This window comes from Manihot esculenta, chromosome 9 (genome assembly GCF_001659605.2).
Source record: "Manihot esculenta cultivar AM560-2 chromosome 9, M.esculenta_v8, whole genome shotgun sequence".
In the NCBI taxonomy this organism is placed as follows: Eukaryota; Viridiplantae; Streptophyta; class Magnoliopsida; order Malpighiales; family Euphorbiaceae; genus Manihot; species Manihot esculenta.
The window spans coordinates 28307372-28334643 of record NC_035169.2 but is presented as its reverse complement, the minus strand read 5'-3'; the positions used below and the strand labels follow the sequence as shown (position 1 = coordinate 28334643).

Below are 27272 nucleotides of genomic sequence, written 5' to 3'. Positions count from 1 at the left end.
CAAATTTTTACGTATATGTTAATCATGTATGGGGTTAAACAGGTTTACAGATTGTATGTTTGGCTTGCTACGGGTCCCGGCGGCCTTAAGCCGATCTGGATCCTAGAGCCGGTAGCGGTCCGATTTTCGGGTCGTTACATCTTCTTTTTTATAGATTAACCAATCTGTCTCAACTCCATTTCAGCCACATTATCTGGTTCCGTTGTTGTTTGATTAAAATCGATCTTCTATTCACTTTCTTTTAAAAAAGACACTTTTTTTCTTCGATTCTCTAAATGGCTGATAGTTCAAGAGCTATTGCTAAGACTGCTACCAACAAAGGGACCACTATTTCTTACACCCCTAACAATGGATAAAACACACCCTCTATGATCAATGAAACAGATCTCAACAATCTGAATAATGAATAAATGCTCCAGTACATCAAAAGGCTGCAGGCCACTCTCGAGCAATATAAGTCTCGTGAGGAGGCCTTATTTATGGCTCCTAAGATAAGGGAGGAAGCCTCCATTGAGACCCCAAGAACTCGGATGGAAGCAATCCAAATGCAATCCAAAGGGAAGGCCAAGCTAAAGGATGAGAAATCATCAAACGAGGCTTCAAAGGATGTTGATTGGAAGCTGGTCTGAGCTGTGCAAAGGTACTAGAAGGAGCGGGAGGAGGATTATGGCCTGGACGATGCTTTGCCCCTGTCATAAGAGATCCTAGTAGAAACTTACCCTACCAAGTTCAAACTGCAAAGCTTGGACAAATATGAGTGAACAGTAGACTTCAAGAGTCACTTAGTGATCTTCAGAACAACGATGCAACTTCAAGGTGTCAACAACTTTATGCTGTGTCGAGTGTTTCCGTCCACACTAATAGGTTTGGCTTAGAAATGATACCAACATCTGAGCCTAGGTTCTATTCAAAGCTTTACTCAATTTGCTATGATGTTTAAGTCTAGATTTATCACCTGCATACCTCCTAAACAGCTCTTCTCTGACTTGAGGAAGATCCATCAATAAGAGGGTGAGTCTTTAAGGAGTTTTATCTCATGTTTCAATGTTGAAGCGATACAGGTGGAAGAGTTAAATCACGAAATAGCGTGTGAGGCATTGAAAAAGGGAATTCGCAGTATTAAGTTCATGGACTCTTTGATCAAGAATCTTGCCGCTAGTTATTAGCAGCTAATGGATACAAGAGGACGAGTCAAAAGTAAACACAAAAGCCAGAGAGGTGAGGGCATGAAGGAGACTATAGGAACTATCCAATGTCCCAAGGAAGGGACGACCGAGGTAAGTTCAGAAACTATACCCCACTATATGACTCATAAACATACATACTTATGTGGACCAGAAAAAATAGCAAAGAGGTCAAATGGCCCGCCAAGCTTAACCCGGACAAATCAGGCATGCAAGACAGAACAAAGTATTGCCAATTTCATGAGGATACACACTGTAGAAGAATGTCGACAGCTAAAAGATAAAATTGAGAGACTAATAAGGGAGGCACACTTTGAAAGTTTACTATAAAAATAGAGAAGAAAAGAGGTCACGACCTGAGGTAAGAGCACTAGTCAATCCTGATGAAAATGAACCCATAGGGGTTATTTACGTAATTATAGGAGAATCAAGTGGCAATAAGGGTCTATAAAAAGATTTCACAGATATTCAACTCCTTAGTCAAAGTCTGAGTTTTGAAATTGGTCAAGTTAGATGACCAAATCTTTTAATTATTCTTGAAAGAATATTTGTAATTTATAGAAATATTATCAATAAAACTATGATTTATTCTTCAAAATTTTTTGGTATTTAAATCAGAAATATTAGATGGATGAAAGCATGGAGATAAGAAAAAGGCCACAAGGCGGGTAACCACCAGACAAGCTACAAGGTGGGTATTCAACAGGCTTATGATCGGGTGTTAGTCCTGTTAAATTAAGGTATTTTATACAAAGGCTACAAGACGGGTATTTGCCAAACTGATGACCGGGTGTTAGTCCCATTAGCTAAGGCATTTTATGCCAAGGTCACAAGGCGGGTATCCACCAGGCCGATGCCCAGGTATTAGTCCCGTTAAATTAAGACATTTTATATCAAGACCACAAGGCGAGTATTCGCTAGACTGATGGCCAGGTGTTAGTCCCCTATAATAAAAAAATTCTAAGGCATTTTTATACCAAGGCCGTAAGGCGGGTATCTGCCAGGCCCATAATCAAGTGTTAGTCCCATTTAATAAAAATTTTTCTATGGCATTTTTATGCTAAGACCGCAAGGCGGGTATCTGCCAGGGCCATAATCCAGTGATAGTTCCATATAATAAGAATTTTTCTAAGACATTTTTATGCCAAGGCCACAAAGCAGGTATCCGCCAGGCCCATAACCGAATGATAGTCTGATTTAATAAAATCTTTAAACTCTATTTTCATGACCATGTGTTAAGTCTAGTTGAAAAACTTTTTAAGGTATTTTATGCTAAGGCCACAAGACGAATATTCACTAGGCTGATGGCCGGGTGTTAAGTTCTGCTAATAATTTCATTTAAGTTATCTTATGACAAAATGCATATACTACCAGGTATTTGACTGGGTGTTAACTCCGCTTAGCAATTTTTTCCAAGTTATTTAAGTCTTATTTGGAGATAATTGGAGAAGGGTTATGGTCGAGTACCGATCCTACAAACTTGATAAAAATAAAGATAAGATGAAAATATTTTTTTTATTGAGAAAATATTACAAGGCAAGAGGGATGTCATCAGTCGCCTCCTCCCGAGCTTCTATTACATCTTTATCTATAAATATTATATTAGAAGCCAAGTTAGAGAGATTGTCTTCGGTTGGCCTTTCCTCGTCTTGCCCATCTTCGTCCTCGTCCTCATCGTCCTCCTCCTTTGGGAAGATGTCATCAATCTAAGCGAAGTCCTCAGTAGGAAAGCGCTTTACTAACTCCTTCTTCACTGAGTCTTGTCCTTCAATGAACATCTCTCCTCTTCAAGCCACTGTCTTTTGAAGTTCGGCTTCCAACTGAGCAATCCTATTAGATGTAATACCCGGCTAGACTCCGGTACCGGAATTCCTACCGTCCGGTGGAATCTCAGGTGTCAGAGACCTCTAGAAGGGTAAAATCATGTTTGTATAAAATGTTTTAATGTGTTTTATGTTTTTAATCAAGAAAGAAATGAGTTTTTGCATGAAAACAACCTTGGAGGAAAACTCGGGTTCGGCCACCGAACCTCAAGTTCGGCAGCCGAACATGCATGCGTTTCGGGTGTGCCTTAGGCCCCCGAAAGCATAAGTGAGGGAAACCAGGTTCGGCCGCCGAACCTTATGTTCGGCCACCAAACATGGCATGCATGCGGAGGCACTTTCGGCTCCCGAACGTGGCCTGGCCAGCCACCTATAAAGGGGTCCCTTAGCCGAAAACGGGCGAGCTTTTCTCTCCATTTTCGGCCAAGGTGAGCTCTCTGCCATCCCTCGCCGGTTTTGAGTTCCTTCCTTCAAATCTTTCTCGATTTTCATTAGTTTTACCCTTGTTTTGAAGATTTTGAGCATTTGAGCAAGTTTTGGAGCTTGGAGGTTCAAGGAACTCTCTCTCTCCCATTTTCCGAGCTAGGGTCGTTCTCCTCTCGATCTTCAAGAGGTAAGGGCTGATCTTGAGCTTGTGGCATGTTTTAAGCAAGTTTTAAGTAGATCTATGGGGTAGAATGCATGTTTAGCTTATGGTTAGGTTTATGGGTTTATGTTATGTTTTTGGACAATGTGGATGTTTGATGTGTTGTAGATGGGGTTTATGATAGTTTGAAGCCCCTAGGAACTTGTATGCTTGAGTATGTATGTTGTAGATTAGGAAAAATGCATGTTGGAATGGTTTTGGGGAGGCAAATGTGCATGAGGAACCAAGTTTCTGCCCTTTGGCAGAAACCAGGTTCGGCAGCCGAAGGACTTTCGGCCGCCGAACCTGCCTGGGAGGCCAGCCTTTCGGCTGCCGAAGCCTGCCCCCGAAAGAGGACTTTCGTCTCTGGAGGGCAGTTTCGGCCGTCGAAAGTGCCACCGAACATGCATGAGTTTCGTCTCTGTCTGGGAGTTTCGGCCGCCGAAGGTGCCGCCGAACCTGCCTGACTTTCGGCTCTGGAGGGACTTTCGGCCGCCGAACCTGCCACCGAAAGTGCCCTATCCAGCCTTCCTTTGCATGTTTTTCTTTGGTTGTTTCATGATGTTCTAGGGGGTTTTTGGGGAGTAGTTTAGAGTTATGTTCATGTATGTTTGGTCCCTCATTTGAGTCCACCTGTGTAGGTTCGGACCCGAGGAACCGAGGACCCCAGCAGTGAGTCAGCTGCTCCAGTGTCTGGTCAGAGCTACCCAGAGGTGAGTGGAATAACTCATTACGTTTTTAAAGCAAATAAATGGACATTTTAGCATGATTCACGCATCATTAATGCCATGAGATATACTAGGTGGTTGCATTAGAATTCACGAATATGTTGCATTGCATACTCTACTGTTGTTGCTTGTGGATGAATGTTGGATGATCCATAGCCCTCGATCTATGATGTGATGATGTGATAGGTACGGTACGGAATGTAAGACCAGTGGGACCCATTCTACGTTCGCTGGCACTATGTAAGAGAAAGACCAGGACCCATTCTACATTCTGGCACATTGGAATGTTATGTTATGCCATGTAAGAGAAAGACCAGGACCCATTCTACGTTCTGGCACAGTTGGACTATGTAGAGGGCTATTGGTGACAACTTCATCCTTGATGTGATATGATTGTGATGTGATGCATTCCACGTTATCATATGTTTTAAATGTTTTATTATTCTGCTCACTGGGCTCTAGTAGCTCACCCCTCTCCCTAATCCCCCAGGTTTGCAGGTACAGGGTAGACCAGGAGGTCAGCAAGAGTAATGAAGTCATTTGTATGTAATAGATAGAATGTGGACATGATAAATTGTAAAATTATGAATAGTTATGTAATGTAATGATATTGAGGATTAGAGGTTGTGCTTGACCTATGTGTAAGGTATCCCTTTTAATACATGATCCTAGATCTTTTATGATGTTTATGTAAACCAACTCAACATATGTTGTATCGCCCATTGGGGCATTGATGAGATCCCACAGAGGGGTCATGGTTATGATTATGATTATGTTTTGTGCATGCACAGGTTGAGTTTGGTGTATGAATGAAAGGAAAAGTTTTAATTTTTATGTATATTGTTGATCATGTATGGGATTAAATAGGTTTACAGGTTGCATGTCAGGCTTGCTACGGGTCTCGGCTGCCTTAAGCCGACCTGGATCCTAGCGCCGGTAGCGGTCCGATTTTTGGGTCATTACAGAATGGTATCAGAGCCCTAGGTTCATAGGATTGGACCTAGAGTGTCGGGCTCATAGATGTTCTAGAAGGTCAAGCACAATAGGGAAGATCATGTCCACTAGGATAGGATGTGGAGTCCTGTCTTGTATGATGATGTGAAATGCCATGATTATATACATGTGCATTGATGCTATGATATAAATGATATGTATGTGATGCGGGTTCATGTGTGCTCACATGAACCATATGATGCTAATGTTTATGTGATGTGTACTGTTTTTCAGAAAATAGGATGAGAGGAACCCGTCGATCTGCAAGATTGACTGGAGTACCACCTGAGGATGAGGGCACAAGCGCCCGTCCTCCTGCATTGCCTAGGGCAATGTCATGTAGATCAAGCAGAGAAAGAGCGTCAAGGGACCCTAGAAGGTCTTTTGATGCTAGCAGAAGGGGGACAGATAGAGGAGGAAGTTCTTCAGATGTGAGGGAGGTTATGGAAGAGGATCAGAGGAGGGATGGGAATCTGGATGTCAGCATGGCAGAAGAAGGGACAGGGAAGTCACAGGGAGGCGCTCAAGCCTCGGGATACGATTTTCTACCCCATTATCCACCCTTCCCACAGGGTTTAGGGTATCCAATGGGAGGCACATCGGATTACTCCAGGTTTAACCCCTACCCTACCTACATGCCTTATCCACCTTTCTATACACCTTACACTCAGTACCCAGCTTATCCACCCTCACCCTTCTATCCTAACCCGGCAAACCCCACCTCGGGGAATGCTGCACCCCCACCTCCACCACCTACAGAACCAGCAGCCCCAGTTGCTCAACCTTCTAGACCTAGTTCAGCCGATGGGAGCAAAGTGAAGATGACAGATTACCTTAAGCTGGATGCTCCCAAATACAAGTCAGGGGATGATCCCTTTGAGTACCTGAGAGTAGTGAAGACGATAACTGATGAACTAGGGGCAGATGACAGCAGGGCCATCCAGATGGCAGGGTTCACTTTAAAGTGCAAGAAGGCACGGGAATGGTTCAAGTGTTATGTGGACCCAAGAATAGACGGCATGACATGGGAGGAATTTGCAAATGAGTTCGCTGGATGGGCTTTTCCAGACAGTTCTAGAGAACTGAAGATGATTGAGTTTGAGCAGCTGAGGCAGACAGAGCACATGAGTATAGAGGAGTACACGGATAAATTCTTGGAGCTATTGCCTTTTTCAGGGCAAGCTCTAGATACAGATTCGAAGAAAGCCAAGAGATATGTTATGAATCTGCATTCTAGGTACTCCTCTTTGATTCAGTCAGTTGAGAGGGAAAGTTTCCACACTGTGGTGGATATGGCTCGAAGAATGGAGGCGAGTGCTATAGTTGAGGGGTCAATGAAGCAGTCAGTGACCCAGTCTTCAGGGGTTAAGACCCCAGGCAGAGGGCCAGGTCCCTCTTCTCAGAGCTCAGGTAGCAAGAGGTGGAATAACACCACCAAGAAGCCGAAGAAGAACAAGTTCTGGAGTAAGTTGAAATCCGGTCTGGGATTAGGCGGTGGCTCGAGCTCAGGCTCAGACGGTACAGAATGCCTACGGTGTGGGAGGCCACACAAGGGAGTGTGTCGAGCTGGGACTAATGTATGCTTCAGATGTGGACAGGAGGGACACATGGCTCGGGAGTGTCCTAGAGCACCTTTTTTGGGCCAGCCCCAGCAGACAGCTTCTAGTAGTGTGGCACAGCCAGCAGCTCCAGCCACAACTCAGGGCAGTGGCAGAGGTAGATGGAGAGGGGCAGCCTCTTCTTCTGTTCCCGAGGTGAAGGTCCATCAGCTCTAGCCAGGATCTTCACCATGACACAGCAGGAGGCTAACACATCCAACACCGTGGTGTCAGGTAATCTCATCATTGGGTGTTATGATGTGTATGCATTAATGGACCCGGGTGCATCTCATTCATTTATTGCTCCGAGAGCCATTGAGAGGTTGGGTCTGATAGTCTCTGGGTTAGAGTGTCCCCTATGGGTCAGTGGACCCAAGTGTGACCCGTCAGTGGCAGAGTCAGTCTGCCAGTACAGTCCAGTTTTTGTTGAGGGAAGATGCCTCTCCGCCGATCTTGTGGTTCTAGATTTGATAGACTTTGACGTCATTCTAGGGATGGATTGGCTATCTACCCATGGTGCTACCTTGGACTGCAGAGACAAGGTAGTCAGGTTCAGAGATCAGAACGGGTCAGAGGTCGTCTTCAGAGGAGACAAGAGGGGTACACCTAGAGGTCTGATATGAGCTCTTCAGGCTCGTAGGTTGCTTAGGAAGGGATGTCAGGGGTTTTTGGCTCATGTGAGAGAGCTTAGTAGTCAGGTTAGGGAGCCAGCCTCAGTGCCAGTTGTCAGAGAATTTCAAGATGTTTTTCCAGACGAGCTTCCAGGTTTACCACCTGCTAGGGAGATAGAGTTCGAGATAAAGTTGATGCCTGGAACTAGACCGATCTCTATCCCTCCCTACAGGATGGCTCCAGCCGAGTTGAAGAAGTTGAAAGAGCAGTTACAAGAGCTGGTAGAAAAGGGCTTCATCCGACCGAGTACCTCACCTTGGGGTGCTCCAGTCTTGTTTGTGAGAAAGAAGGATGGATCCCTCAGACTTTGTATCGACTACAGGCAGTTGAACAAAGTCACTACCAAGAACAGGTACCCTCTGCCAAGGATCGATGATCTATTCGACCAGCTAGCAGGAGCGGGTTGTTTCTCTAAAATAGATCTGAGATCGGGGTACCATCAGCTAAGGATAAGGGAGGAAGACGTGCCAAAGACAGCTTTCAGGACCAGATATGGGCATTTTGAGTTCCTTGTAATGCCGTTCGGGTTAACCAACGCCCCTACAGCATTCATGGATCTCATGAATAGAGTGTTTAGCCAATACCTGGATCACTTTGTTATTATCTTCATAGATGATATCTTGGTGTATTCCAGGAACGCAGAGGAGCATGCCCATCATCTGAGGTTGGTTCTGCAGACCTTGAGGGAACATGGCTTGTATGCCAAGTTCTCTAAGTGTGAATTCTGGCTGAGGAGCATTTCATTCTTGGGGCATGTAGTGTCAGAAAATGGAATAGAGGTGGACCCCAAGAAGGTAGAAGCTGTGGCTAACTGGCCTAGACCCACTTCAGTGACAGAAATCAGGAGTTTCTTGGGTTTGGCAGGTTACTACAGGAGGTTTGTATAGGATTTCTCAAAGATTGCAGCTCCTCTAACTAGGTTAACCAGGAAGAATCAGAAGTTTGTGTGGACCGACCAGTGCGAAGAGAGTTATGAAGAGCTTAAGAGGAGGTTGACTTCAGCACCAGTGTTAGCCCTGTCATTTAGCAATGAAGACTTCTTAGTGTATTGTAATGCGTCCCGTGTGGGACTGGGTTGTGTGTTAATGCAGAATGAAAGGGTGATTGCTTATGCTTCTAGACAGCTGAAGAAGCATGAGTTGAATTACCCCACACATGACCTGGAGATGGCAGTAGTAATCTTTACACTCAAGATGTGGAGGCACTACCTCTATGGGGTTAAATGTGAGATCTTTACAGATCATAAGAGCTTGCAGTACATCCTGAGTCAAAGATATTTGAACTTGAGACAGAGAAGGTGGGTGGAGCTGCTGAGTGACTATGATTGCAAGATTCAGTACCATCCGGGTAAGGCGAATGTTGTGGCAGACGCCTTAAGCCGGAAATCGCTTGGCAGTCTATCCCACATATCGACAGAGAGGAGGCCAGTGGTGAAGGAGTTTTACAAGCTCATTGAGGAAGGTCTACAGTTGGAGTTGTCTGGTACAGGTGCTTTGGTAGCCCAGATGAGAGTGGCGCCCGTGTTTCTGGAGCAAGTGGCTCAGAAACAGCATGAGGACCCAGAATTAGTAAAGATTGCCAGGACTGTTCAGTCAGGCAAAGATAGTGAGTTTAGATTCGACAGCAAGGGGATCCTCCGCTATGGGAGCAGACTATGTGTACCAGATGACATAGGGCTAAAAGGAGACATTATGAGAGAGGCTCATAATGTAAGATACAGCGTTCACCCCGGAGCCACCAAGATGTATCAAGATTTGAAGAAAGTTTATTGGTGGCCAGCTATGAAGAAAGAAGTGGCACAGTTTGTGTCAGCCTGCGAAGTGTGTCAGAGGGTAAAGCTGGAACATCAGAAGCCGGCTGGAATGCTTAACCCGCTACCTATTCCAGAGTGGAAATGGGAGAATATAGCTATGGACTTCGTAGTGGGGTTACCGGCGATGTCCAACAGATTGGACTCCATATGGGTGATTGTGGACAGACTCACCAAATCTGCTCACTTCATCCCTGTCAGGAGTGGCTATTCTGTAGACAAGTTGGCGCAGGTGTATGTTGATGAGATCGTCAGGCTGCATGGGGTTCCTATTTCAATAGTGTCTGATAGAGGGCCCCAGTTCACCTCCAGGTTTTGGCGGAGTTTGCAGAATGCCATGGGTACCAGGTTGGATTTTAGCACTGCTTTCCATCCACAGACGGACGGACAATCAGAAAGGACCATCCAGACGATAGAGGATATGCTTAGAATGGCGGTTCTTGGAGGCAGCATCTACCCTTGGTGGAGTTTGCCTACAATAACAGCCATCATGCTAGCATCGGGATGGCTCCATATGAGGCTTTGTATGGGAGGAAGTGCAGATCACCTGTTTGCTGGGAAGAGGTTGGAGAAAAGGCCTTGGCAGGGCCTGAGCTAGTAGAGATCACCAGCAGGGTGGTACCCATAATCAGAGAAAGGATCAAGACGGCTGCAAGCAGACAGAAGAGTTATGCAGACATCCGCAGAAGGCAAGTAGACTTTCAGGAGGGGGATCTGGTATTGCTCAAGGTGTCTCCTATGAAAGGAGTGGTTCGCTTTGGAAAGAAAGGTAAACTAGCCCCACGATACATCGGACCCTTTGAAATCTTGCAAAGGATTGGGAATGTATCGTAAAAGCTGGATTTACCTGCTTCAATGGAAAGAATCCATCCGGTTTTCCATGTTTCCATGTTGAGGAAGTTTGTGTCAGATCCGGGCAAGGTTCTTAGTGAGCCTGATGTGGAGATCCAAGAAGATCTCACTTATGTTGAGCAGCCAGTACGGATCATAGACACCCAGATCAGGAAGCTGAGAAACAAGGAAATCTCGATGGTGAAAGTCCTGTGGAACCACCACAATTTGGAAGAATGCACTTGGGAGACACGGGAGTCCATGCTCCAGCAATACCCTTATCTTTTCTAAGGTTAGTCTCTTATGTGTTTTATGTGTATGTTATGTTGTATGCCTTGCATGTATTAGTTGAGGAACATTCGAGGACGAATGTTCTTAAGGGGGGCGAGAATGTAATACTCGGTAGACTCCGGTACCGGAATTCCTACCGTCCGGTGGAATCTCGGGTGTCGGAGACCTCTAGAAGGGTAAAATCATGTTTGTATAAAATGTTTTAATGTGTTTTATGTTTTTAATCAAGAAAGAAATGAGTTTTTGCATGAAAACAACCTTCGAGGAAAACTCAGGTTCGGCCGCCGAACATGCATGCGTTTCAGGTGTGCCTTAGGCCCCCGAAAGCATAAGTGAGGGAAACCAGGTTCGGCCGCCGAACCTTATGTTCGGCCGCCGAACATGGCATGCATGCGGAGGCACTTTCGGCTCCCGAACGTGGCCTGGCCAGCCACTTATAAAGGGGTCCCTTAGCCGAAAACGGGCGAGCTTTTCTCCCCATTTTCGGCCAAGGTGAGCTCTCCGCCATCCCTCGCCAGTTTTGAGTTCCTTCCTTCAAATCTTTCTCGATTTTCATTAGTTTTACCCTTGTTTTGAAGATTTTGAGCATTTGAGCAAGTTTTGGAGCTTGGAGGTTCAAGGAACTCTCTCTCTCCCATTTTCCGAGCTAGGGTCGTTCTCCTCTCGATCTTCAAGAGGTAAGGGCCGATCTTGAGCTTGTTGCATGTTTTAAGCAAGTTTTAAGTAGATCTATGGGGTAGAATGCATGTTTAGCTTATGGTTAGGTTTATGGGTTTATGTTATGTTTTTGGACAATGTGGATGTTTGATGTGTTGTAGATGGGGTTTATGATAGTTTGAAGCCCCTAGGAACTTGTATGCTTGAGTATGTATGTTGTAGATTAGGAAAAATGCATGTTGGAATGGTTTTGGGGAGGCAAATGTGCATGAGGAACCAAGTTTCTTCCCTTTGGCAGAAACCAGGTTCGGCAGCCAAAGGACTTTTGGCCGCCGAACCTGCCTGGGAGGCTAGCCTTTCGGCTGCCGAAGCCTGCCCCCGAAAGAGGACTTTCGTCTCTGGAGGGCAGTTTCAGCCGCCGAAAGTGCTGCCGAACATGCATGAGTTTCGTCTCTGTCTGGGAGTTTCGGCCGCCGAACCTGCCTGACTTTCGGCTCTAGAGGGACTTTCGGCCGCCGAACCTGCCACCGAAAGTGCCCTGTCCAGCCTTCCTTTGCATGTTTTTCTATGGTTGTTTCATGATGTTCTAGGGGGTTTTTGGGGAGTAGTTTAGAGTTATGTTCATGTATGTTTGGTCCCTCATTTGAGTCCACCTGTGTAGGTTCGGACCCGAGGAACCGAGGACCCCAGCAGTGAGTCAGCTGCTCCAGTGTCTGGTCAGAGCTACCCAGAGGTGAGTGGAATAATTCATTACGTTTTTAAAGCAAATAAATGGACATTTTAGCATGATTCACGCATCATTAATGCCATGAGATATACTAGGTGGTTGCATTAGAATTCACGAATATGTTGCATTGCATACTCTACTGTTGTTGCTTGTGGATGAATGTTGGATGATCCATAGCCCTCGATCTATGATGTGACGATGTGATAGGTACGGTACGGAATGTAAGACCAGTGGGACCCATTCTACGTTTGCTGGCACTATGTAAGAGAAAGACCAGGACCCATTCTACGTTCTGGCACATTGGAATGTTATGTTATGCCATGTAAGAGAAAGACCAGGACCCATTCTACGTTCTGGCACAGTTGGACTATGTAGAGGGCTATTGGTGACAACTTCATCCTTGATGTGATATGATTATGATGTGATGCATTCCACGTTATCATATGTTTTAAATGTTTTATTATTCTGCTCACTGGGCTCTAGTAGCTCACCCCTCTCCCTAATCCCCCAGGTTTGCAGGTACATGGTAGACCAGGAGGTCAGCAAGAGTAATGAAGTCATTTGTATGTAATAGATAGAATGTGGACATGATAAATTGTAAAATTATGAATAGTTATGTAATGTAATGATATTGAGGATTAGAGGTTGTGCTTGACCTATGTGTAAGGTATCCCTTTTAATACATGATCCTAGATCTTTTATGATGTTTATGTAAACCAACTCAACATATGTTGTATCGCCCATTGGGGCATTGATGAGATCCCACAGAGGGGTCATGGTTATGATTATGATTATGTTTTGTGCATGCACAGGTTGAGTTTGGTGTATGAATGAAAGGAAAAGTTTTAATTTTTATGTATGTTGTTGATCATGTATGGGATTAAACAGGTTTACAGGTTGCATGTCAGGCTTGCTACGGGTCCCGGCGGCCTTAAGCCGACCTGGATCCTAGCGCTGGCAGCGGTTCAATTTTCGGGTCATTACAGAGGTGGTCTGATTCTCCTGCGCCTGAGCCTAAAGCTCCTGGACTTGGAACTGAAGTATGGCCATTCGGTCCTTGGCAACTTTTGCTTGATTCTCAAGGGCGGACTTTGAAGTGTTAGCCTCGTCCAGGTCTGTCTGGAGTTTATCAATGGACTCTAGTGTCTCCTTTATAATGTTCTCTACCTTTTTAACCCGAGCCTTTAGTCTCGAGCATTCCTCCTATAGGAGACTTTTTTCTGTCTCCTTTGCCTTGAAGTCTTGCCTTAGAGCTTTGTTACGCTTCTTGGCCATGTAAGCACAGAGGGTACTCTCCATTGCGGAATGGATGATATTGTCATAGAGTTCGTCTGTCTCAACCTCATTCAAGCAATGAAGGTTCCCAGGCCTCAGAGCAATCTTTACAATGAGGACTGATAGGTGAGGCTCCTCGAGAAAGGAGGTCGCCCGAGTTAGCACCAAGGCTAAATGTTAGATGCCTCGAGGCCATACGGCTCCAGCACTAGCCTTTTCCTGTTGAGGATCAGCTTTAACAAGGACTGCTATAGGACGGCCCTATAAAGAAAACTCAGGCTAAGTAGAGGTGGTATCCTCGGTTGCAGGTGGAGGAGGGAGAGAAGGAAGCATGATAATCTCCTCTGCCCGGCGAGCTCATTTTAGAGGTAGACTGGTGGTTCCAGCAATAACTTTGCCCTTACAGGTAGCGTGTGCCGCCTCAGCAAATTTGTTCCTTGTTTTGACCATATCTAGATAGAATAAAAGGTGAGTAAGTAAGGCAGTTTTAAAAGTGAGAGGAGTTAGAAAGAAAAATACCCTGCTCACTAGCATGGGATATGTTTTCCTAAAGGTTTAGAAGGCGAGGCAGGTGAGGAGTCCAAGCTTGGTCCGCCTGAATATGGCTCTGCCAGGACAAAATGGCATTCCTCACTACCACAGTGATATCAATCCTGTGTTTAGGCCATCATCTAGAGGAGGTCCAAAGACTCTTCCTCATCCCGTTGTGGTTGGATCCCATTTTTTCGAAGCTCTACATATGCATTTCAGTCAGGCTAGAGCCTGCCAAAATCCTTGAATACCGTGTGATGCAGGATGAAGAATTTATTCTTCTAACGTTTGAGGGAAGAAGGTATCCCACTAAAGAACTAAAATTCTTCATTCTTCTCGGTACCTAGCTGGTACAGTTGAGAGAACAACGCAATACTCGACTCGATATTGTTATTGAAGCAGAGGAAACAGAAAGCCACTAGAATCCTCTAACTGTTGAGATGTAGTTGGGTGACTACAAGCTTGTGAAAACAGAGGACTTCAGCAAAGAACAAATCCATAGGAAACCGAAGATTTGCCTTCAGTTGCTCTTCGTAAATGATTATTGTGTCTTTCGCAGGAATTTGATTGTCCACTCGAACACGCGAGTTGTAGGCGTAAACCTGGAAGATCTCTCGAGAGATTTGGTAGTAATCGTGAAGGCAGTCTACATCCTTCTTGGTTAGCACAGAAGGAATTTCATTCATCAGGATGCTTTCGTTGTCGTGGACCACTCTCAGCAAGACGATGGGAGTAGAAGTGCAAATAAGGCTACCGGAGGAGGAGTTTGAGGTTGGACTTCCACCAGAGAAAGAGGAAGAGGAAGAAGAGGAAGAGTTCCTATTCATTTTTATGTGAGAAAGCATGATTAGGAATTACCTTGAATAAAGAAAAGTGGGAATAAAAAGTTGAGTGATCGAGTCTTTTTTAAAGTATAGAGATAAGTTGTGAGCAAAAGTGTGAATCGAAGGAGAAGAAGGATTTTTTATATTATGATTTCGATGATAGATTTTGAATGCGGTTCGAGAAACAAAGCAATCATCATTTATGACTAAGAACAGAAGAAGCGACACGAGTATAGAAAGTCAATCCAGATATGCCACGTATCCAAGATCGTGAAGACAATTATAATTTTCGAATATAAAGAATCGAAAACCAGTTGGGAACCTCTGATGCGACATAATAATCACCCAAAATAAATCATGAGCTGTCATTATAAGACAGAGCTATGTGGCAAAGGTATATGCAGTCCCACCCATAGAAAGAAAAATTCGGACACTGTAGCGCTCGGTTCTTCACAAAACCTACCCTCTCTTAAATAGGACGAAACTTCACGGAAAGTTATCATTAGTGGACACAATCCAACAGAGCTCCATTATACCTATAATCACGGGATCTTTATCTACTAATTGGTGCCAGTTGAATTTTCAGGAGATTTGATAACCAACTCCACCTTCTTACAGTATAAAAATCAATGTGCATAGAGATCAAAATATGCATTCTTACACAACCATTCTAAGTTCTAAGCAATTTATTACATTCGTCCATTTTGCCAATTTACTTACTTGAGCGTCGGAGTGATTGCCGTAGGTGCCAACCACCTCATGTCTTTATTTTTTTTTTTTATATAGATTGATCAATTACAGCTCAACTCCATTTCAGCCACATCAATTATATTATTCACAAATAAGCTCAGAAATTTTTATTAAAAATTAAATATTATAAATATTTAAGAATACATCTTTACAATTTTTCAAATTTACCCCTAAATATTATAGTTATTTATAAATAGCCATTATATTTTATAAATTGATCCCTTAAATATTATGATTATTTTTTTAAGATCCTTTAGCATTGTATGAACATGTGTCCAATATAAGATTTTGTTTGTAAATAATTATAATATATAAGATTAGTTTGTAAAATTATAAGGATTATTTGTAAATAATTAAAAGATGTAGTAATTAATTTGTAAAATATATGGATCAATTTGCAGTCTTATTCATAAATAGTTATAATATGAGGATTAATTTGTAAAATTATAGAAATTGCTTGTTAATAATTAAATTTTGTAGAATTAATTTATAAAATATAAGGACTTACTTGTAAATATATATTATTTAGGATCAGTTTGTAAAATTCTTGGTACTTATTTGTAAATTATTAAAATATTTCAGAATAATTTAGAAAAGCATAAGGGCATATTTGTAAATAAATATTTTATCAACTTGTAAAATTATAATTCTTATTTATAAATAGTAAAATATTTACGGTTAAATTTATAATAATATTAAAATAAATTAAAAAATACCAAATTTAAATTAAGAGACTACACCTATAAATTTAATTAAATTTGAGGAATTTTATTATTTTAAATGAAAATATATACTAGAGTACATTTTGTTATGTTAAATAAATTTAACAATAAATTGCTTTAATTTTGACGGTAAGAATGAAATTATAAGTTTTTTTAAATATAAAAAATTTAGTTGTAAAATTTTAAAAATATAAAAACTAAGTTTCTTGGTCCTTTTGTGCCTCCATACTCTTACCTTTTACTCTTTTTTAAACCTAATTTCTTTTTTTTTCATTTTTTATGAAAAACGATCTGCGTCAATTGACTATCAATGAAGAAGAAGATATTGTTGTCCCTATTAAGAGCTCCAAAGATATTCTGATCGTCACTTATGATTTATGTATGGTAGGGATGTTTTTCACATACAATCCAATCAATTTTTAGAATATGCATATCTCTTGGCAAATTTATGACATCCTTTCGATGGGTATCTATTATGGAATTAGAGGTAAAAAGATATTTGTTCTCTTCCTTAAACCTAATTTCTTCTTTCCTTTTTTTCATAAAAGATGATTTGCTTCAATTGACTATCGATGAAGAAGAAGATGTTGTTGTCCCTATTAAAAGCTCCAAAAATATTCCGATTGTCACTTATGATTTCTGTATGGTAGGGATGTTTTTCATATATAATCCAAATAATTTTCAGAATATGAATATCTCTTTGGCAAATTTATAGCATCCTTTAGAGAGGTATCTATTGTGGAATTAGAGGTAAAAAGATATATGTTTCGGTTTTTTAATAATGTTGATTTTGAAAATATAGTGAATTGGCCCCTTGATTGTACAATCGATTTCTGCTTGTTTGGAAGGAGATACAAGGTAATGAAAATCCTCTCCATATCCCTCTAACTCATTCTGATTTTTGGGTTCTGATTAAAGACCTCCCTTCTGTTATTATAACGAGACGTTTGCTAAATTGGTTGGGGATTTTGAGCTTGATGAGAAGAGTGCAGTCCGAATAAATGATAGATGCTAAAAAAAGGCCAAGAAACACTAAATATAACATTGTTACAGGTTTTCCTTTCTCTCAACAAGATGTCTCTAACAACACCCCTACGAATGTTAATTTGACAAGCAACAGTGAAGCGGTCCATCCCGTCAAAGGTCGAGATAGCTGAAAGTAATGATCGTCCTGTGTTGGAACTGCCGAGAACTCGGCAATTCTCGGACAGTTAATGGATTAAAGGATTTGATTACTAGTTATAAGCCGGACATTTTATTTTTGATGAAAACAAAAACTCTTAGTTCTCGTATGAAATTTTTTTGTAATTTTTTACATTTTGATGGTTGCTTCTCAATCAATAGACAAGGATTGGGAGGAGGCCTTTCGTTAATGTGGAAGAGTTATGTGTCTGTTTCTGGGGTTGGCTTTTCTTCAAATTTTATTGATTTGGTTGTTTCGGAATGTAATGTTCAATTGAGGTTTACTGGTGGTTTCCGGAATCGCAACGATGACGTCAATCTTGGAATCTTATTCGAACTTTATCTTGTACAAACTCTTTTCCGTGACTTTGTTCGGGAGACTTTAATGATTTATACTCGAGAGATGAGAAATAAGGAGGAGCATATTTGCCAAATTATTTTATGTAAGGGTTTAGACAGACACTTGAGTAGCATATTTGTCAAATTATCTTATGCAGGGGTTTGATTTTAAATGATTATAAATCTTTGTTGGACTTTAGAACTGATATTTTTGTTAGATGTATTCGTCGCAATGCTATTCTAGTTGCTCATACTTTAGCTAGAGAATCTATTAAGTATAATCGTCTTTCTATTTGGGATGATATCTCTCTTTATTTGATGAAATTTTATTAATACAATCAGTAGTTTTGTTTTAAAAACTAAATTTTACATTTTACTAAAATATGATGACTAAATTATAGTTTATTTTTTAAAAAAGTACTATAAATATATTTTTTTTATACACAAAAACCGAGTACTTCTACAAATCAGAGTTGGTTTTCTCTCTTCTTGTCACAAGAAGGAAATATCTCACAAGAGATAGAAAACTCAAACTTAAAAACTCACTCACTCCCCCCACTTAATGATTATTAATTTTAAAAATTAATAATCGTAATAAATTTGAATTCAAATTTAAATTTTATAAATAAAATATATATTATTCAAATTTAATATATAAATAATTAATTTAATATAAAATATATTTTATAATAATACTTACAAATTTTGTATAAGTTCTCATTTAAAAATTAATTTAAATATTTTGTATAAATATTAATTTTAAAATAAAAATTATTAATAAAAATATATTTTTATATAAATTATAAATTAAAATATATAAAATTAAATGAGGTATTTTTATGATGATAATGATTGGGTTTGAAACGGATTTAATAGTTTAGAATAAATCAGACTTTAATTATATCATTCGGATTTGAAGTATGGTAAATTTTGTAAGTATATTTGAAACAAAAATTTTTATAATAATTTAATTTAATTAATTTTTTTTATTAATTTTCTTATTGAAAATTCAGTTTTTTCACTTAAAAAATATTTATTTAAAAAAAATAAAATTATGTATAACTTTACAATTATTCATTTAATTTTTTTTTATAAAATGAATGGTATTAAAAAAAAATAATTATAACTCTAAATCTCAGTAGTATGAGGAGAGACATTTTTTTCTAATTAGAATGGAATAAATATTGTGGAAGATATTTTCTAAATAATGTAAATCTCATATTTATTTAATTTTTAAATTAAATGAGATTTTTAATTAAATTAAAATTGAGATAACTAACTCTATAAATACTAGTATCTTTATTAGCATTAAAACTATAAAATTTTATGTGTTTTGACAATTTAATCTAATTTTTAAAATTTTAGAACAATAACCAGATTTTCAAAATTGGTTATAATTCTACCCAATTTTGAAACTCAATTTGGGGAAGTGTATATAGCCCCACATATTACTCTGCTACTAATTTTTAATCTTCATGGATTCAACATGACATGTTAGCTTTTTTTTTCCATATAAAAAATAAGGAATTTATGGTAAAATTAAGGATTTTTTTTTCATTTACAATAACAATATTTAGTTAATTAGATTATAGGTTCAATTTTGTAAGAAATAAGTCCATGTGTCAAATTGGATCAATGTATAAAAAATAAAAAATATCAAGGGATTATACAATTTGAATAAAATTATAATAAAATATTATATTTTAGGGTTAACACTATTTAATTTGAATTAAAAACACCGACTGAATTAATTTTATTTAATAATTTAATTAATTTTAAAATTAAATTAATTAAATTTCATTAAGTTCGATTTAATTTAAAAAAAATATTCCGATTTAACTGAATCCACCAAATTCTCCCTAAACTTTGCATTTTGTATTAGGTTAAAACATATTATTTTTTCAATTTCAACTTCAAACTTCTACCGCACTCCCAACCAATTCCCAACTCTCTCACCCACCTAGTCAGCCAGTTTTCAGTCGCCAGTCTTCTCCTGTTGCTCGCGTCTCTTTCTCACCCACTCCTCACCCTCGTCGCTCGCGATTTTCTCTCTCGCGTCTCATCTCGTTGTCGTCGCCTTTGATCTCATCGTCGATGCTATCGTGTCCCGTCTCTTTGCCATCGCGTCTTTACCCCTCTCGCTCTCAGTTTCTCGATGAGTAAAACTGCAGAGATCCTCTTCTCTCCTATTGAGTTTTCTGTCAGCCAGCCACTCGCCTCAATCACCTTTTGATCTCTCACGAAAATGTCCAAAATCTATTTCGAACAGAATTAATTAATCTAGTTCGATTCGATTCGATTCAATCTCCTTACAATTTACATTAGTTGTTATATTTATCAAATTCACCGATACTTAATCTTATATATCAGATTAAAGAATTTGATAAATTGCTAAAACATGCAAAGATTTATTTTTAAATTAAGATAGATCAATTAAGTAGTACACATGAGTTTTAATGATGAGGATGAACCAAGTAAATATTATCATTGTAGTTTTTTTATTTTTTTATTTCACTTACACACAGAATGCACAACATAATTGAATAATTAATAATACCATAATTTATTATACTTGTTTGTTAATTTGAGTTATTAAAATATTTTTTTATATTAATATCTTATCCCTATTATCATCATTGTTATGATTATTATTATTATTATTATTATATAAGAAAAAGTATACAAAATTTATTTAATTATTAAAATCTAATTGTTTTAAAAAATTAATTATAAAATTACTAAATTTATATTAGTAATTATAAATGTATTAAAATCTTAATTATAATAAATCATTACTATCAATTAATTAGATAATATTTATTTAATAATATATCAATTATAATCCAATTGAACTTTAAATTCTTAGTATTCGATCTTATCGACTAATGACCAAGTGAAATTTAAAAATACCGTGGATTATACTTTTGATTTGGAAAAATATATAAAAATATTTTTATTCATAAGAGTTAAGCATTAAAAATTAAATTTTAGTTCACAGTTATTGAGTTTGAATTCAATTTGAGTGCATTTGAATTTTATTATATATATATATTTTATTTTATTTGAATTTATTTTTCACACAAACTAGATATGAGCCACCGAAGAAAATTATATTTAATATTTAAAAATGAATTTAAAATTAAGTGAATTTTGGTTATTTTAACTTTATATTTCCATTTTCTCTTATTTTTATTGGGCGTGTTACCACCCAGTATCTTTCTGCTATATTCAACAATTTGTATATATATACAACGATTATTTAATTTTTTTCAGTACTATTTGAATACGATTCTTATTATTATTATTATGAGCTTTGTTTTTATATGGAGGCTAATGGGTATTCGAATCTAAATTGATCCGAATTCATTAGGGTTTATCTAATATGTAAGGCCATTCCTAAATTAATCTGAGGCGGTTTTCTTATAGCGTTTTTAGGTCTGGATTTAAGTTTGCTCAATTTTTTTTTCTTGAAGCTTGTTAGACTCAATTGTCTGAAGTTTAGTAGTGATTAATATTTTTATTTTTTTAAATTTTATTAATATATTATTATTATTTTTCTGTAATGATTGATTAGTTTTATTATTATGATCGAAGTTAGTTAGATGCTTTGGTAGGTAATTTAGGTAGGATTGTTGGATGCATGCATGCAACCTATCCTCCGTTGTTGGCGGTTTGATGTTTGGCATTCTCAGTTTTATAACATTTCATTTGCATCCATCGTGGGAACCTCAATTTTCCACGATTTCTCACTTTTTATTATTATTATTTTTTTATAGAATTTGCCATTGAAATATATTTCAAAACCTCATATGGTTTCATTCTTTTAAAAAAATAATTATAATGTACTATAAAATAAATTTAAAAAAAATTGTATTTTAGACTTCACTCATTTATAAAAAATAATTTGTTTTCAAAAAATATTTTCATAATTTTTTTAAAAAGTGTTTTTCATACTTTTTACATTTATTGTCCATTATTAGTTGTAATTTAGAAAATAAAAAAATTAATAAATTTATATACAGTTAACAAAATTTTCAAAATTTAGAAAATAACTTTTTATAAGATAAATTTATTTTTTTGAAATAAATTATTTTTTAATATAAATTTTTAAAATAAACTATTTTTTTAAAACCTCACATGGATAGTAATAATAAATAATTTGACTAGAATATCAAATTACAATTAAAGTGAAAATAAATTTTATTTTTCATTTTAAATTTAACTATTATTAAAAATTAAATAAAACAATCACTTGTAATAATTTAGTAATATTATATTTAGTCTATTTTATATTTTATATTTTATTTTTTAATTATTATTGGAGGTAGTTGCCTTGTTGGCCTAAGTTTATACAAGTCAGCATAATTGTCTTCCTCCTCATCAAATCCCTATTAAATTAATCACTATGACGTGTAGATTCGTTTTTCATACTTTTTTATTTTAATTAAAAAACGTGTTATATTTAAATCTTTAATTTTTTTTATCATTAAGCTATAAGTGGATGGAAATTTTATTAATTAATATCTTTAATTATTTAATTTTTTATATAAAAAATATATTAATTATTTTATATATTCTTATTTTCTCTACTTTTTAATATTTTCGTCTAATTTAAATCAAAATGTTCAAATGAGATAAATTATCATTATAAAAAAAATTCAAGATTTTAAAAAAATTGATAATATAGTTTTATTTTAAAATTATAGGTTTTAAATAAATTTTAAACTAACACCTAAAATAATTAGAGAATTAAGGAGTAAATAAAAAAATTACAGAGTAATTAATATATTTTTTAAAATAGAAAACTAAATAATTAATTTCATTAAATAATATTTGTTTTCTAAATTCACTAGCTCAGATTCTAATATTTATTTGAATTATTAAATAATTTTTTTCGCAATTTACTATCCATTAAATTAAATAGTAGTTTTTTTTAGATAAACCAATTAATAAATTGATAATTAATTTTATTATTACATTTTAATAAATGTTTAAATTTATTTCTTTACTATTTTATTTCATACATTAATAATTTTGAAGCCAAATTATAAAAAATTGTCTTAATATTTATAAGGGTGTAAACGAATAAAACTGTTCGTGTGAGCTTGGTGTTGAATATGCATTTATAATAAAATAAAATTAAAATTGAAGTCACCACATTTTAATGGAAAGCTTTTAATTTTTTATTAATATTAAAACAAATATTTCATTAGTTTCATAATTTTTATTTATATTTTATTTTTTAATTTTTTTTAAATTATTATCTATTTTTTAAACTATAAATTAATCTATTTTATTTATTTTATTTTTAAAAAATCTCTTAAAATATTTATTAATATTTAATTAAAATTAATATATTTAATATAAATATAATTAAAAAATTAATAAAAAATTATATTTCTTAATACGAGTGAAAATTCAAAATGAATAAAAATTATAAAACGAATACTCTCTCCGTTCACATATATTAAAAAAATAATTTTTTTTATTTGCTTTTTAACTATACAATTTTAAAAATATTAAATTTTATTAAGTATTAAGAAATATTTTAAGAAATCTTTTTAAAATAAAATAAAATAAAATAAAATTATAACAATCAATTTATATATTATTATAATATAAAAAATAACAATAATTTTAGAATATAAAAAAATAATAAAAATTATAAAATCAAAATGTGTAATTATAAAAAAAAAAATTTATAATTGCATATACTGAACCGAAGAGATCCATATTAAATTATCTATTTTTAAATAAAAAATTAGTAAAATTAGGTTAATACATAAATTCTACTAATCAATTGGTTTAATAATAATGAAAGGCTAGAAGAAATTAAATTTAAAAATTCTAAAATTCTATCTTTTCTCTTTAAGTTGTAAGGGATTAATGAACTTGATAGTACTGAGATTTAAACAATAAATTCTAACACTATTCAATATGGGCAAATAAAAAATTTAAAATATTTAACAAGTTTAGGATATCTATTTTATTTAAATTGTTCAGTAGGCCACATGGTATTTGAATTTTATACTCATTTTTTTTTTAATTTTTTATTAAAAAAATAATTATGGCATTTTAAAAGAGAAATTACTATTAGACGCTGAATTTTTCAAAAATTTATTAATTTACTCTTATTTTAAAATCTAGAAAAATTAAATAGTATAAATGTTTAAAATTTTATTAATTAAATAATTTATACAATTAAAAGTATATAGTTTAAACAATTCAAATATTCATAGTAGCTTGATCAAAATTAAAAAAAATAATAATTTATAAAATAGAATAAAATAAAAATATATAAATAAAATTTCTGAAAATAGAGGATTTGTTAATAATTCGCAACTATTTTAAAAGAACATGTGTGATGGTTGATGGTTGTCTGGTGGCTTGCTGGAGAGTGAAAAAGGACAAAAAAGCTCAAAAAAGCGAGTCAACCGTGTATGGCTGGCGAGGGGTCCAAAAAGGCTATCAAAAAATAAACAAAACCTCACAGCCTCCTTTTTCTTGCTTCCTGCAATGCCATCTCTCTCTCATTTCCAATACAAAAATTATTCATGTCCTCTCTAATTATTACCTGTTAATTTTGCTCTAGCTGGTCTTTTTCTTCTTCTATTTGCATCCCATCTTTTAATAGGAAAAGGGATTTTTTTCTTTTTTATACAAAGATCTGAGCTTTGTCTTTGTTTGATTTGAGTTTGGCTTTTGCAATTGTAATATTCAAGTTCTGAAGCGTCTACTCTTTGATGGGACTCTGCTTTAGCAATCGAGTCAAGGCTTATACTCCTTCTAATACAGGTTTGGTTGGTGATCTGTCTCTCTCTGTGTGTCTCCCAATTTCTCAATTAGCTGCTATCGATTTTGCTTGATCAAGAACTTTATTATCTATGGATGCTTGAGCTCTTCTTTTCATTGTTTCTCATAAATTTCCCCAAGTATTGTCTATTGAAGATGTTGTCTAAAATCCGTACTTGTAAATTTTTATCATTTTCTTTCAGTTTTTTAAATTTTTTTTTTTTTTGTTATGTATATGTTGATGAATCTAATTTAGAAATTGGGCAATGAAAAGAATAACAGTTTTGGGTTTTATTGCAAACTACTTCTAATGAATTTAATGTAGTTGTTTATTTATTATTTAGGCCTGAATTCAAAAACTTCCAGCAGAACTGGAAAGAATTTGAGTGGCTTGAGTAGCAAGGTCTCATCAACTTCTGTACCCCAAACACCTCGAAGTGAAGGTGAGATCCTGCAGGCAGAAAATTTAAAGAACTTCAGCTTCAATGAGCTGAAGACTGCCACTAGAAATTTTCGACCAGATAGTGTACTAGGAGAAGGTGGCTTTGGATCAGTTTTCAAAGGGTGGATCGATGAGCATTCGCTTACGCCTACAAGGCCCGGTTCTGGCATAGTGATTGCTGTCAAGAGGCTTAACCAAGAAGGGTTCCAGGGTCATAGAGAATGGCTGGTCAGTAATATGATTTCAGTTTCTTGAGTGCTTATGCAAGTTTTTCTTGATCTTGTTCACTTTCCCATTTATTGTCATGTCTCATTATTCTTTTACTTTGGAAAGGGGTCCTGTCCTTGATTGCATACTTCTCTCCTAGTTAGAAAGAATTTGGGAATAGAAATTTATCTGGATATACAACTGATCAATCCCATATCCATAGCTGCAAGGATTTTCAAACAAATCCTGCTAAATATCAGTTGAATGATGATATTATATTTATCTTTTCATGACTGGATTGTTTGGTAGATTGTTATGGCTTGAACAGTTTTTTTTTTTTTTTGTTCATTCAAATTACAGGCGGAGATCAATTACCTTGGGCAACTGCAGCATCCTAATCTTGTTAAGTTGGTTGGTTACTGCTTTGAGGATGACCATCGACTTTTGGTTTATGAATTCATGCCCCGTGGCAGTATGGAGAATCATCTATTCAGGAGTGAGTTCCTGATGATATTTGAATTAGCTGCTACTTTCAGTTTGTTGCTTACATGAAGAGTAGGGCTCAGTGTCACACTCAGCAACTCCGAAATTTATATTTGTTTAACTAAAGCATTAAGCAAAATTTGAAACAGGAGGGTCACACTTCCAGCCTCTTTCTTGGAACATTCGCATGAAAGTGGCCCTTGGTGCTGCTAGGGGGCTTGCATTTCTACATAGAGCTGAAACAAAAGTCATATATCGGGATTTTAAGACTTCTAATATACTACTTGATTCAGTATGTAATTTTTTAACATTGGTTGATCACTTTCTTTTTTCTTGTGATTTATCTTAATTTGGGGATTAAGGCTTATTTATGAATATCTAAATTTGGTGAGCTACCCTGCTGATTGTTGCCCCGTATTTGCAGAACTACAATGCAAAGCTTTCTGATTTTGGTTTAGCCAGGGATGGACCAACTGGGGATAAGAGTCATGTATCTACTAGAGTCATGGGAACTTACGGATATGCCGCACCAGAATATTTGGCCACAGGTACCGTTTCTCTATGTGGTTTCTTGCAACTATCAACTGATTTGAACGTCTTTTACATGCTCCAATCTTCTGAATCGATAATATTTTCTCCATGTTATCCAAAGTTTTGGTTGAGAAAAGTTCAGTTTTCACTTGTTGGACCATTAGAGGCATTAAGCGGATCCTTATATGTAGGACATTGTGTGTTTGCATCTATCTATGCGTATATGCATGTTCACATGCGAGGGTGAGGGGAGAAAGAAAAGGCGAGACCAAGTGAAAGCTACCACTGGGAGAGATTGTGAATGAAAATTTCCAAATTGTTAGTTCCTTTTGAGTAGTTTTATCCAAATGTATGCAAGGCAAGCCTATTTCAACAACTTGTGTTTTGTTAACTGTTCTCCAAGTGCCAAAGCATAGTTCAATATTTTTAACATAGGATTTGCATGGATGCTATTAATGCAATGTGTTGGGTTCGAGCTTCACTTTTGTATATTTGCTATGTATGATGCAACAATAAATAGAAGTGTATTTTGAGTTTTGATCATTGATTGTATTCTGACATTGAGCAGGCCATTTGACTGCAAAGAGTGATGTATACAGTTTCGGTGTTGTACTTCTAGAAATGTTATCTGGCCGACGAGCTATAGACAAGAATAGGCCACTGGGGCAACATAACCTGGTGGAGTGGGCGAAACCTTACCTGGCAAGCAAACGCAGAATTTTCCGTGTACTAGATGCTCGTCTAAATGGCCAGTACTCCCTCAGTCAGGCTCAAAAGGTGGCTAACCTTGCACTTCAATGCTTGGACGAACCTAAGTTCAGACCAGACATGGATGAGGTGGTAAAAACATTAGTGCAGCTTCAAGAATCAAATAAAAAAGAGAACAATCCAATTACTCATGGGGAGAAGAAGAATGGTGGATGCGTTGCATATCCACGACCTTCTGCATCCCTGTTTATGCATAAGCAAGCATGAGTTAGATTTTTTTTTTTTTTTTTGTTAATATAATGGATTTCTTGGATGTGAAGCAGGTTCAGGAGTTGAGGCATATGCTAGAGGCATGTGTTTATTGGAGTAGTGTACAGTTTGTGGTTTGTTTGTATGTTTATGCCTCCATATTGGATGTTTCCAGTTCTCCATCAGAATGGTGGAGCACAAATTTATCTGGATTACTGCAATATTTTGTACTTGAAAACAGCCACTGAAAAGCCAAGTTTTTATGTGAGCATAATTGAGCTTATTTGAATATGCTTTT

The 27272-nt window shown here is 36.6% G+C and overlaps 1 protein-coding gene across 1 annotated transcript; it reads left to right on the top strand.

Moving 5' to 3' along the window:
* Nucleotides 1–24029: 24029 nt before the first annotated feature.
* Nucleotides 24030–27265, top strand: LOC110622774 (receptor-like cytoplasmic kinase 176). Its single transcript, XM_021767402.2, has 6 exons — nt 24030–24357; nt 24699–25024; nt 25364–25499; nt 25636–25778; nt 25911–26034; nt 26586–27265. The coding sequence occupies exons 1-6, from the start codon at nt 24306–24308 to the stop codon at nt 26990–26992; spliced, it is 1188 nt and encodes a 395-aa protein (XP_021623094.1). The 5' UTR covers nt 24030–24305; the 3' UTR covers nt 26993–27265.
* The last annotated feature ends 7 nt before the right edge of the window (nt 27266–27272 follow it).